At 50.8% G+C, this 13,363-nt stretch overlaps 1 protein-coding gene across 2 annotated transcripts in view; it reads right to left on the reverse strand.

Moving 5' to 3' along the window:
* Positions 1-13,363, reverse strand: part of LOC119966149 (dynein heavy chain 11, axonemal-like) — a 622,669-nt gene that overhangs the window by 263,417 nt on the left and 345,889 nt on the right. For both annotated transcript variants that reach the window (XM_038797431.1, XM_038797432.1), the window contains one exon: positions 4,986-5,225. In XM_038797431.1, coding sequence (XP_038653359.1) covers positions 4,986-5,225 — 240 coding nt within the window. The remainder of the gene's footprint in view (positions 1-4,985; positions 5,226-13,363) is intronic.

Below are 13,363 nucleotides of genomic sequence, written 5' to 3' on the forward strand. Positions count from 1 at the left end.
TTGAATTAGAATAATGCCTTTGATGTAGCAAAATGTCTTAGGGCCTTTGCAAACAACATTTGGCACCCAAACGTACAAGGAGAAATTAGAGCGCATGACCAAAAACTGCATCAAAGAGGTGGGTTTTAATGAGTCTCTGTAATAGAGGAAAGTGAAATAGAGAGGTAGAAAGGTTTAGGAGTGGCAAATAGAGCTGAAGAAACCCAAGGCATCACAATTAAACTTAGGATGATTAACAAGCCAAAATTGAAGGACTAAAATATCTCAGAGGACAGTGTAGCTGCAGGAAATTACAGATCGGGAGGGTTGATGCCATGGAAGGATTTGAAAATAAGAATGAAAATTTTAAAATTGAGGCATTGCTTGAGCAGGAGACAATGCAGTTCAGTGAGCACAGGGGTTTCGGGTGAACAGAATTTGGTACACAGGCAGCAGAGAGGATATCCAGAATAGTCAAGTTTAGAGGAAAAAAAGGTATGAATGAGGGTTTCAGAGCTTCAGCAGGAGTGGTATCAGGCAGTGCTATGGAGGTGGAAAGAGGCAGTTTTAGTGATGGCACGTGTGGAGAAAGCCAATGTTGGTACCAAATACAACAGCAAGGATGTGAACAATTTGTTTCAGCCTCAGGCATTTGACAAGGGGGAGGAATGGATGAAGTGGCTTGTAAACGCAGTTGTGGCAGGAACTCAAGAAAATGTTTTGGTCTTCCCAATATTTAGTTTGAAGAAATTTACATTCAGTATTGGATGTTGGACAAACAATGTCGCGATTTAGAGACAATGGGTGCAATTCATTGGAAAGATTTCCGAGTCCCGTTTTTGGCATGTTTGGCAGGTGTTTCCCGGCGGCTGCAGTGTTGAGAGTGACACCACTATTAGATGGCACTTTGCTGTCTTTCTGGTCCTGGGGGAGTTTCTCTTCATCGAGGCCACGTAGGAGTTTTCCTGCATTGGGGAGCTGAGCTCGCCAGCAGGACCTGCTCCTCACCGAGTGGCGCGCCATTTTGAAAGGCTGTCCTGATCTCTACACCCACCTTTCAGGAACATCCCTTCACCCCCCCTCCCCAATCTTTCTCTGACCCCCTGAACCCCACCCCCATCAGCCGCCTACTTTCATGGAAATGGCCCCCAGGACTGACCCTTGGCAGTGCCAACCTACCACGGGTGGGCACACTGGGCAGCCTAGCACCTGGGCACATCCCAGCCTGGCACCATGGAAATGCTCCTGGCACACTGTCAGGGCCAACTGAACATGCTGGCAGTGCTTGGCACTGTCAGGTTGCCCAGGTGCCAGGCGGAGTGCCTGAGTACTACCCTGTCCGGTCCCTGGCCACATGGGGGGCCCAAATGACCTGCGGAACTCCCCCCCCCCCCCCCCCCCCCCCCCCCCCAACAACCCTGGAGGTGCCATCACAGCTAGTTCACGATTGTGGTTTCCAGTGCTAAACGTCGGCCAGTTGAGGCCTCGCAGGCATGGCTGTTGACCACCTGGTGCTGTGAGATTACGGCATCCGGATATTTAAATAACCTAAGGGCTCATTTAAATATTACCTGGATCACACCCTCGCATTGGGCACCGCAAGTCAGGTGACTCATGTTTCGTGGCCATTGTGGAGCCAGATTTGGGGTTCTCCCGCAATTCACTCGGGCATGACGTGGTGGGAAAATCACACCCAATGGAAGAGTCAAGAGAGATGGTGGGTAGAATTGAAATGTTTAACATATATCTGAACAAGTCATATCTACGGCAGTATCTCCAATTGTATAGCACTCTGTCAATAGGTGTCAGCCAAGGTTGAGACTCCGTTATTTACTCAGGGCCGAGAAGAGAGCAGGGCGAAGTTGTTAAGACTTTTAAACGGGAGGTCTGGAAGAATCGGTGTCTCAGATGTGCTGCAAAAAATTAACTGCAGGGCGCCTTTACATTTTTCTTCTGTCTATTTGGTAGTCTTTTTTATCATTCACTCATGGTACGTGAGTGTTAATGGCAAGGCCAGCAATTATTGCCTATCCCTAATTGCCCTTGAGAATGTGGCGGTTAGCTGCGTTCTTGAACCACTGTAAGCCACGTGTTGTATATACACCCGCAGTGCTATTAGGAATGGCGTTCCAGGGCTTATGCCCAGTGACAATGAAGGAATGGCAATATTGTTTATGGTCAGGCTGGTGTGCGACTTGGAGGGGAACCTTCAGGGAGCGTTGCTCCCATGCATCTGCTGCCAGGTTCTTCTAAGTGGTAGAAGTCGTGGGTTTGGAAAGTGCTGTCGATGTAGCCTTGGCAAGGTACTGCAATACCTCATGTAGATGGTACACACTTCTGCCACTGCGCTGCAGTGGTGGAAAAAATTGATTGTGTAAGATGGTGGATAGGTGCTTATCAAGTGGGCTGCTTTGTCCTTAATGGTGTTGCGCTTCCTCATTGTTATTGGTTACACTCATCCAAGCAAGTGTGGAGTATGCAGAAGGGCATAGGGATGGATCATCCACTTGGTACTTCTAGCTGAAAATGGTTGTAAATGCTTCAGCTTCATCTTTTGCACTAACATGCTGGGCTTCACCATCACCTGCTCCTGAAATTCTTTAAATGAGGGGTCTGCCGGTGTAATTTAAAAAAAAACTAGCCACCCGTTCTTGTAGCTCCAATAACTTCCATCATTTGAAGCTGTAATGGTTTGTTTAAAAGTTGTGCCCCGTTATGAATGTTTGTCTGAATTTCAAAAAAGCTGCTGATACACTTCACTCAGCAGGTGGTTGCGCACACAGTTTGATTGGCGGTTTTAAGAGGTTATTAAAGGAATATCTGTCCCTTCTGTGATTACAGGATAGCTGCTTTTGAATAATTACTTGAGAGGATTTAACTATTTTCAATGGGATTTTTCTTCAGTATCAATAGTTGTGTGTTTGAATGACGTTTTATCAGATTGTTGAAGTGAGAAAGCAGCTGAGGAACAGATCTCAGGTAATTCTGACATTGTAGGACAAGCGAGGGTGAGATCAAGTGAATTGGACATTGCTGTAAATGGGGTTGGTTGCATGGGGGCTATACTCAGCCTATTGTGAGGGAATAAGGAGGATCAGCCTATCACAGGGAGATTCAAAAAGGAGATATTGTCCGCTTTTTAAAATTTTGGTGACTGACCAATCTAGTGCGCTTCGGTAGGCTTCCTGCCCATTGACCCACCTCTAATAAATTTTGAAGTCAATGGATTCGAGATATGTTGAGATCTACTTCAATTTTTAAAATTAACTTTCCATCCAACCTCGATTCACCCATCCTTGGCCCCTATAAGTTCAGCTGCCGGAGTGTGATTTGTACAAATAGCCCAAGTGACTTAGAAGAAAGAGTGCTACCAATTAAACCAAGCTGACAACGGCATAAAGTTCAGAAATAGTTTACTATAATTATAGAACATAGTCAATCTGGCAAGTAGCTCACTTTTGCACTAATGTGCCATACCACTGCCAGCACCATGGGGTATCACTCAATGTTTTCCTAGAATAAGTTCCCCAATCTCTATAGCTGAACCAGGGAAAAAGCTATTGTCATGAATAATGGATTTTACAAGACAGTTATATTTTAAATTGTCTCCTTAAATACAAGGTACAATTGGGAATCCGAAAATGTACTGAAATCAAGTGACTGTTTCACAACTTTCCGCAGTGACTTACTTTAAAGAGGTAAGCTCCTTTGTGAGGTGTACAGGCAGAGAGAGGGAGAGAGAGAGGATAGATACTACTGTAGAGGAGAATACTAGTCAGGATTTGTTTTCTGTTCGCAAGGAAGGAAATAGAACAAATTACATTTTAGAGATTTAGGAACAAGGAGTCGCCGAGGTAGGCTTTGATGGTAAAAGTCAAAACTGGAAACTCAGGCTAAGTGCAATGGCGTTTGAAGGACATGGGAAGTTTGAACCTATCATGGCTGAGAGAAGTGAATCTGCTGGAGGGCTAGGAGTAACACTGGATTTGACTTTATCTTACAATCCTACACACATCTGCCAGGAATGTGGTACACAGGGAAAGAAGTTGGAAGATGTATTTCAATTGCTTTAGCTAACGCAAGTGTACTTTTTCTTTAGTTTGATGTGTTAGTTGCCTGTTACGTAACACTTGATTCATATTGCCTTTTGTTTGTTTGATACAGTTAAAGCCTTGCAACGGGAAATGTCCTTTGGTTATTACCATTAGGTGCTTGGGAAATTCATCTCTTTTTGAAAGTTATCTATCTCTATGGGGATCCTAACACTGTGGAAAGGAAGTTCTGAGAAAAATTACAAATCAATGCTAAAGTTGTAGCAGTTTGTGCTCTGGACACATACTAGGAATTGGGATTAACTGGAGTGAGATGGTCCAAACTCACTTAATTTAGCGTCAGTCAGCAAAGGAAGAGAAGATTTTCACCAAACGTTCTGATGCGTTCAAGTCACAACAGGAAAGTGCAATGTCGAATCTAGGTCTATCACCCAATCTCTCACTGTGTTACACGTTAATTACATAGAACATAGAACAGTACAGCACAGAACAGGCCCTTCGGCCCTCGATGTTGTGCCGAGCAATGATCACCCTACCCAAACCTACGTATCCACCCTATACCCGTAACCCAACAACCCCCCCCCTTAACCTTACTGTTTAGGACACTACGGGCAATTTAGCATGGCCAATCCACCTAACCCGCACATCTTTGGACTGTGGGAGGAAACCGGAGCACCCGGAGGAAACCCACGCACACACGGGGAGGACGTGCAGACTCCATACAGACAGTGACCCAGCCGGGAATCGAACCTGGGACCCTGGAGCTGTAAAGCATTTATGCTAACCACCATGCTACCGTGCTGAATTCAGAACACAGAATGTTCTGAATTCTATTTCCATTGCACACTAGAATAGGAATTTATTCCAGAAAAATGCAGACACCAGTCAACTGTTTCCTTCCAACGGAAATCAGATAAAACAAGTTGCAGCTATATTATCTGCAACCTTACTCACCTGGAAAATATTGGAGAGATCACGAAGGTTAAAAATGTAGTGGAATTTAATGGCTGTTGGCAAGAACATGTGGGTCATTTTTTGTTGAAGCCAGATAGCTGCTTGGACCACCGCAGGTGTGGTCTTTACTACTGATGCTGCAAAATTCAAATGTTGAAAATGAAAACTTAGAATTTTGCTGTAGATCATCTCCATGGAATCGGTTGAAGGAAAATTGACCGCAAACACTGTAAAATGTCTCTAAAATAGGGAAAAATGAAAACAAAATCAATTTTGTTAGAAAATCAAGGTGCCCCATGAATTATAGGATTCAATCACACATTAGCTGTCTACTATAAGGAGGCCTCACATCAATGAAAAGCCCATCGAGAGTTAAACAAAGCTTGAAAACTCATCCAAACAAGTAACAATGCTGGAGACTTCTGGGCCCCCAGTATGTATAGACCTTTTTTGCGCACTTTCACACTAAGTTAGATGTACTCCGTCTTGGTCCCAGCAGCAAGCAGCTGTTTACCTTGTTCGAGATGAACCTCTATTACAAATCAGAGAAAATACAAACTGGGGAAGAATTCCCTTTGGAATTACTGTCCTTTCAGCTGGGCTCCAAGGACACCTGGTATGGCAAGGCATAGTGGATTCCATCTAGTGTTTCAGGTTGCATATTCAAAAGATAGAAGTGAGTAGTGAAACTCATTCAGACCCTTGTACAAAAGGTGCGTTGAAACTTCAATCTCATGTCAAGCTGGATGGCAGTAGCCCTCTGCTATTTTCCCCTGAAACACCCTACGATGTGCTGTGGGCCTTGTGGCGTGGGTGCACACTGGGATTATGAAATTGAAGGATTTTCCCCCACCCCCTCAGACTATGGCAGGGTCAACAGTGAATGTTCCCAAAGGGTTGACCCCATGTCCAGATGAAAGGGTTCTGTATCTTTGTGTCCTGAAATCTATCTCCAGGCTTCACAGAAAATCATGGCCTAAAGGTGCGTAACGTTCAAACATACAAAATACAACTCTATAAGTAACTTAAGAATTTGCAAGTCTAGCATTGAACTTTGGTTGTCATGGGTGGATACTGTGAAATAACCCCGTTTGGGGACCCTATGGGCGCGATTCTCCGCACCCGCGGAAAATCGCGAAGTCGGCCGTTTTCACAGCCGACTTTTGCGACGGCCCGACACGGCCCAGTTCCCGACATATTCACGTCCGGGAAATGGGCTAGGAACGGGGCCGCGTCAATCACGTGCACGATGACGCCGGAACGCGACGACGACACGAACACGCCCACGTGACGCCGCCCGACGTCGTAAAAAGGCGCGGGCGAGCACAGAAACTGTGGCCAGGATGTCGGAGCTCAGGAGAGCAGCCCCGCGATTCGTGGAGGCTGACGTGGAGACGCTGCTCGAATCAATCAAGCAGGGGAGGGGCATCATCTGCCCGCGTAGAGGGCATCGCCACCCTGCCAGCGCGGTGCGCCAGGCCTGGCGTAAGGTGGCTGCTGCCATCAGTGCTGTGGGGCAGACCCCTCGTTTGCAGAGCAATGTCGGAAGAAGATGCACGACCTCACCAGGACTGCCAGGGTAAGTGCCAAGAGGGTGTCCCCGGGTCACAACCATCCCTCCCCCCTTTACTTAATCACCCACCCCCCCCCCCCCCCCCCCCCCCCCCCCCCCCCCCGGCACGGGGGGTGGAGGGGGATTGGGGCAGAGTGAGTTGAGGGTGGTTCACAAAGTAGTCACAGACCCAGCGCTCTGGCCCCCGTGGAGAGATGCAATGGTCTTATTACAACTTGACCCCCAAACTGTGCCAGTATCTGAACGGACTGCTGATACCTGCCGTGTTGTAACAATCTACCTATGCCCCCTCCCCCAACAGGACAAGACCGCTCACAACACTCGTGAGCGGAACAAGACTGGAGGGGGTTCGCCCATCCTGCACCCCCTCACCACGTTTGAGCAGAGGGCACTGGACCTTGTTGGGGGATCTGACACCCGGGAGATCGCGCAATGCGAGGTTGGCGGAGCTGCAACAAGTGAGACAACCCTGCATGACAAACACCCCCCCTCTCCCATCCTCTTGTCCCTTCACACACTGCCCACTTGGACACCTCCCCCATCCTCTGTCCCTTCACACACCCTGCCCACTTGGACACCTCCCGCATCCTCTGTCCCTTCACACAGCCTGCCCACTTGGACACCTCCCCCATCCTCTGTCCCTTCACACACCCTGCCCACTGGGACACCTCCCCCATCCTCTGTCCCATCACACACCCTGCCCACTTGGACACCTCCCCAATCCTCTGTCCCTTCACACCCTGCCCACTGGGACCGTCCAGCGCCCAGCCGAGCGTCTCTAAATAACCCGTTTCATTCTCTTCCCTAGGACGTGATGCCGAACGACCAGGGCCGTCTGCCTCCAGGCGGACACAGGCATCTGCCCCCACCTCACCCAGGGCCGCACGACAGAGGGTGCCCGATCAGCGGGGAGTCCCATCCTCCCCACCCGAATCTGTGGAGCAGGACGCCCAGAGGGCGGCGAGAGAGCAAGAGAGAGAAATGGCCCGCGAACGCCCTGCGGCCTCTCAGCGGGCCGATGACATCGAGGAGGCGTCCACCCAAGACGACCTCGAGCTTGCGGCACAGCTATCTCCCACACCATCCACCATCCCAGAGACACTCACCCCGGATTGCCTATTTAGTGATGAGGCTCCTGGGTCACAGTCTGGGTCGCACATCACAGCTGAGCAGTTACAGCAGGTGGAGGTCGGAGCAGCCGAAGGCCCGGACTGGCGGAGGGCAGGCCAGGACCAGCATGCAGCTGGCTCCCAGACGTTTTCCGAGTTCCTGGACTTTCACAACCCACCCGCACAGCCGATGCATCAAGAAACCCAGGGACACAATGACGGGATGAGGGCTGTCTTCCAGACTCTGCAGACGCTGTTAGAGGAGTTGAACCGCGTCCACGGGCAGGGAGTGGTGCCGCTCATGGCAGCAACCCAGGCCAACACCGCACGGGTGGCATCCGCGGTGGAGGCAATGGGTCAGGTTATGCAAGGCGTTGGGCTTAATGTGCACGCGTCATCCTCGGCCCTGGACAGGGTTGCCCTCTCACAGGCAGCAATGCGCCAGACCCAACACGACATTGCCGGCGCGCTGCGGGCCTTGGCCGAGTCTCAGCAGGTCATGGCCCAGTCACAGCACGCCATGGCACAGTCAAAGCAGTCGATGGCACAGTCCCAGCAGTCGATGGCACAGTCCCAGCAGTCAGTCGCGGAGAGCATCAACCGCCTGACACATGTGCTGGATGGCGTTGTGCACTCACAGGTTGAGATCGCACAGTCCCTGGCAGGAATGTCTAACTCCCTGGACTCCGTCTCTGCAAACCTTCGGATCCTGCTGGATACCGTTGCAGGCCTCCAGGACTGGCAGCGCCAGGTGTCGGGGCACCTCCCCGCTCGCACCTCTGTCCCAAAGTGAGGCCCGGGGGCCACCGGGCTCCCCGAGGGAGGAGGTGGTTTCGGGGCCCGTCCCATTAACTGGACGTCCCGGAATTCTCGGCCTCCCCCCCGTCCCATCCCTGGTGCATCGGGTGGGCAGCAGGCAGAGCAGGGTGGCACAACGTCACCCGAGACGCCCGCAGAGCAGCCTGGCCCATCAAGGCCTGATCGCCCCAGGAAACGCTTGCCGAAGGAGAAACGAGTCGAGGGGGGCGATTCGCAGCAGTCCTCCTCCACTCCTGCTGTATCATCTGGGGAATCACTTAGACGTAGTGGTAGGGCCCGTAAGGCAACAAAGAGAGACACTGAGTAAGTTGGCACGGGTGAAGGGCACAGTTTAGTTGTAGGGGCTAGGGCACCTGTAAATTATTGTTAACATTAAACGCACTGTTCCACCTTACTTGTAATACCGTGTGATTGTTCCACAGCCACAGGAATCGTGATGGTGACCGAGTGTCGCTGGGGGTGACGGGCGGTGAAACATCGGTGCCGGATGTGCAGTCCCTGCCCCTCCCCCCACCCTCTCCCACAGTTAGCCCATGCGGGCACGTGATGGAGTGTCCGTGACGAACTCAGCGGCCACCAAGGTGGATGGTTCAGCTATTGCCATGGGTCAGACTCTCTCTAACGATTCTGAGCTCACAGCTCATCGCAGAGCGGGCTGTCATCATTCCACATGGCACTGATCACACCCGCTGACACAGCCATCAATGTTGTGCCATACCGTCTGGATCCAGTGGTAAGGGTGATGTCGAAGTGGAGCAATGTACACTGAGAAGGGGTGTGTGTGTGTGTGTGGGGGGGGGGGGGGGGGGGGGGGGGGGTTGTGGTTGTGGTGGTGGCAGTTGTCTGTTGACCCTCTGCTGCATGACTAGCGATGCAGGTGGTGGTTTGGTGTTCAGCGGGGACGTCACATACGACGCGTGAACCGTGCTGCCACCAAGGCGTCGCATGCCCGCCGTCCTTGCCGGGTCCGTCGTGCCGCCTCCTGGACATCACCAGCACCTAGGTCGTGTCTGAGTGCTGCGCCCGCCACTCCGCCAGCATCCTCCTCCCTCTCCTCCTCCTCCTCTGTGCTGGCACCACTGCCACTTGCTTCTCCCTCCGCCTCCTGCAGCAGGTCATCTCAACTTTGCATCGCGATGTTTTGCAGCGCACAGCAGACCACTACAATGCGAGCGACCCTGTCGGGCTGGTACTGCAGGGCCCCTCCGGAGCGGTCCAGGCGCCTGAATCTCATCTTCAGGAGGCCAAGGCAGCGCTCCACCACACCCCTGGTTGCTGCATGGGCCTCGTTGTATCGTGTTTCCGCATTAGTCTGAGGCCTCCGTATAGGCGTCATCAGCCAAGACCTCAGCGGATAACCCGTCGCCTAGCAACCAGCCCCTCAGCCGGGGAGGACGTCCCTCAAACATCGCAGGGATGTACGACTGCGCCAGTATGTAGGAGTCATGCACACTCCCTGGGAACCTTGCACAGACGTTCATGAACGTCATGTGGGGGTCGCATACCACCTGGATATTCATGGACTATGTCCCCCTCCTGTTTGTGAACACCTCCCTGTCCCCTGCAGGCGGGCGCATGGGGACGTGAACACAATCGATTGCCCCCTGCACCATTGGTATCCCGGCCACGCTGGCAAATCCACGAGCTCGTGAGTCTTGAGTTGCTCGGTCCTCGGGAAAGGTGCTGTAGCGGTCCGCGATGGCATAGAGGGCGTCGGTCACATCCCGGATGCACCTGTGGACCGATGACTGGGAGATCCCGGAGAGGTCCCCGCTCGGAGACTGGAAGGAGCCGGTCGCATAGAAGTTAAGGGCGACCGTCACCTTGATGGCAACCGGGATCGCGTGTCCTCCCCCCGTTCCACGTGGGGCGAGATGCGCCACGAGGTGACAGATATGTATCACCGTCCGCCTACTCAGACAGAGTCTTCTCCTGCAGGTGATGTCCGGCATTGTTAGGAAAGAGATCCGGACACGGTACACCCTCGGCTTTGGTCGTCGCCTCTGGTGCCGTGGCTGCACCCTCACTCTCTCCTCCTCCTCCTACCCCCCATGCTGCTCGACGACTGGCAACTCCTCGGCCCTTCTCTCTGCTGCTGCAGCTGGCCTTGCATCCACTGCGGGTTGTGGCTGTGGATACTGCGCCATCTCCAAATGCAGTGCAGCGGCCCCAACCACTGCGCAGAACATAGCCGTTCTGTTCGCAGACATTGTGCTAACCTACAGAAGGATGGTGGGGGGCAGAGAAACGGGACATGTTAGACGGAGGTTAGTCGACACCTCGGCAGCCGCCTGCCACGGGATACCTGTGTGTCCTGGTGGCCTGGTCACACTGCTGACACGCGGGCAGCTTAACCCCTGGTCACTTTCTGCATCCAACGGGCAGTTAACTACGTCCTCTTCACCGGTGCGTCAGTGGCCTGTGGCCGTAAGCCACAGGACAACCAGCGGCCGTGTCCTTGTGACCGGCACGCCATGGCATGGTGGCAGACATTTTGTAACCGGGGTTGGACAGGTCACTCGTTCACTCTCTCCCTACCCTCCCCCCCCCACTCCCACCCCTCCGCCTCCCCCACTCCCCCCTCCGTCTCCCCCACTCCCCCCCCACTCTGGACCCCCTCCCGTTCTCGGGGATGCCTTCCCCGTTGTGGCCAGACTCCAGCAGTGCGCTGAGCGGTGCGCTGAGCGGTGCGCTCACCTCCTTGAAGCTCTCGTCAGCCAGCACGACTGGTTGACGAACTTTAAAAGCAGGTGTGTTGGCCGGCGTGAAAACAGTGCGTGATGATGTCAGGACTTCGGCCCATCCGGGCCGGAGAATAGCGGGGGTCCAATAAGTTGGGATCCTGGTTGTGTCGGGGGGTCTTTCGAGGCCTTTGCCGGGAATGCCGACGTGTAGTTTGTGCGGGGTTCGGAGAATAGCGGGAGGGCGTCGGACCGGCGTCGCCGTGAAAATTTGCGCGGCCCTCTATTCTCCGAACCGGCGTGAGAGCAGAGAATCGCGCCCTATGTATTTGAATTCTTGTAAAGCTATTTCCTAAAGAAAATTTAATAATAATGCTCTGACCATTTCCTATTTTTGTTTAAAGTCTTAGAAGGTTCATTTGCCTAACTTGGTTATCGACTTACTGAGGAATCAAGACATCAAACAAAGATTTTGAAACTATCGCTTAACTGACAATTTTTGACTGGAAGCACTTTTGAAATCATTTTTTCATTGGTTGCAATATGTTCATGGGCACACTTAATTCCCAGACAGCTGTGAATCTTTGTTTTATTATGATTCTGCTTTTAACAGATTTCAGTGAATCAATTGCAAGATTGCCAAATAAATCTAAATCTGCAGGGGTGATACGAGTCATATAATGGATTGATAGGAAATGTACAATTATACAAATTTTATATTAAAATAGCTCTTTTCACTGAAATAAGAGAAAAGCTGCTTCAGGTCTGAATTTTCATAGAGACACATGGCCTCTCCACCATTACGAAAATGGCTGCATAAACCCAAATCCAAAAGTCATGTCCCAAGCGCAGCACCTACTATTTTCACAGGGGGTGTGGGGTTGGGGGGGGTGGTGTAACTAAGGCAGTTATAAGTTGCACATCTATGGTTAACAGAAGTAACTGCGCATGTTAAAATGCAGCTGTCCCAGTCATATCTGATTTAGCCTGTGCATTTTATTCATAGAAGAATGTCTAAAGCCAGAGCTCTTTGGAGAGGTAATGTACCCTTCTGGTAATGGACCTGGCAGACCTCTGGGGGACGACACATGCCCTTGAAAGAGGTAAGCTGCCCTTTGGGAATGTTAACAGTAGGCAGGAATCTGTGTAAAAAGTGCATACATTCATTAGAATTGTCAAACTTCATTGGAATTGCCTGGTTCACTGAAACAGTCAAATCCATTGGAACTATCAACAGAACTGTCAAGAGGGCTATCCAATGCAGTTTACAAGGCATTTAAATCCCCTGCCTTTTAAATAATTGAAATAAAACTATTTGCAGTATTTTAAAAGCTGCTTGCTGTTTCACTCTGTCTGCTCACATAATGATAGCCTGTGGGCTATCATTAACAGATTAGTGCTACTAGCTAATTGCACAAACTTCCATTATCGCAGCGGAGTGCCTGTCAGTTCATAGTTTAATTGACAACTCCAAGTGTTTATAAACTGTTTTAAGTGGGACTGCGGATTCCAATGCTTATTATCATAAGGGAGTAAAGGAATTTAAATATGATGAATGTTTTTTATAAATGACAAGTTTTCTTTTGAAATAGTGAATTGATCAATAGACACGTAACTTTGTCTGCTCATGGTGGATACTGGGTGAGTTGACATGATAGGTGTAAGGGCCAAGGATGATGGATAGAAGGCATTGATTTGCATGAGTTTGCAGTAAGTTGACATTGGTGGTACAAAGGGCCATAGGTTAGCATGGAGTGGATTGAGGTTGTACGTATGGTGGGTGAAGGGGTCTGAAGTGGCATGGTTTGGTATGCATAGGGCCAAAGGTATGTTTGGAGGGGAGGGGAGGGGGGTGAGGGATGCTGGTTGGAGGGATGCTTTTTGTTTATTAGTTGTTTTCATTACTGCGACAAAGTGCTGGTAGTCTGAGGTTGGCCTCCGTTCAGCCTGCCTCTGAGCCGGCAACCTCCAAACTCTCTCCACGGTCACCCGCCATGATTTTCATTTTCATCTGTACCCATCATCCCCAAAGACCAAAACTCTGACCTTCAGGGGCGCATTTTCCTGGTTCAGATTTGCAGAATCAATAATTGTCCTGACTTTGGACTTCCGACCCAGTAGCAAAAAATCAGGCCTCTCTCTATTCAGATACATGTGCTGAATAAACCAAGCTGAATGTGGTTCAAACAAAGTAAT

The sequence above is a fragment of the Scyliorhinus canicula genome, chromosome 5 (genome assembly GCF_902713615.1).
Source record: "Scyliorhinus canicula chromosome 5, sScyCan1.1, whole genome shotgun sequence".
Lineage (NCBI taxonomy): Eukaryota > Metazoa > Chordata > Chondrichthyes > Carcharhiniformes > Scyliorhinidae > Scyliorhinus > Scyliorhinus canicula.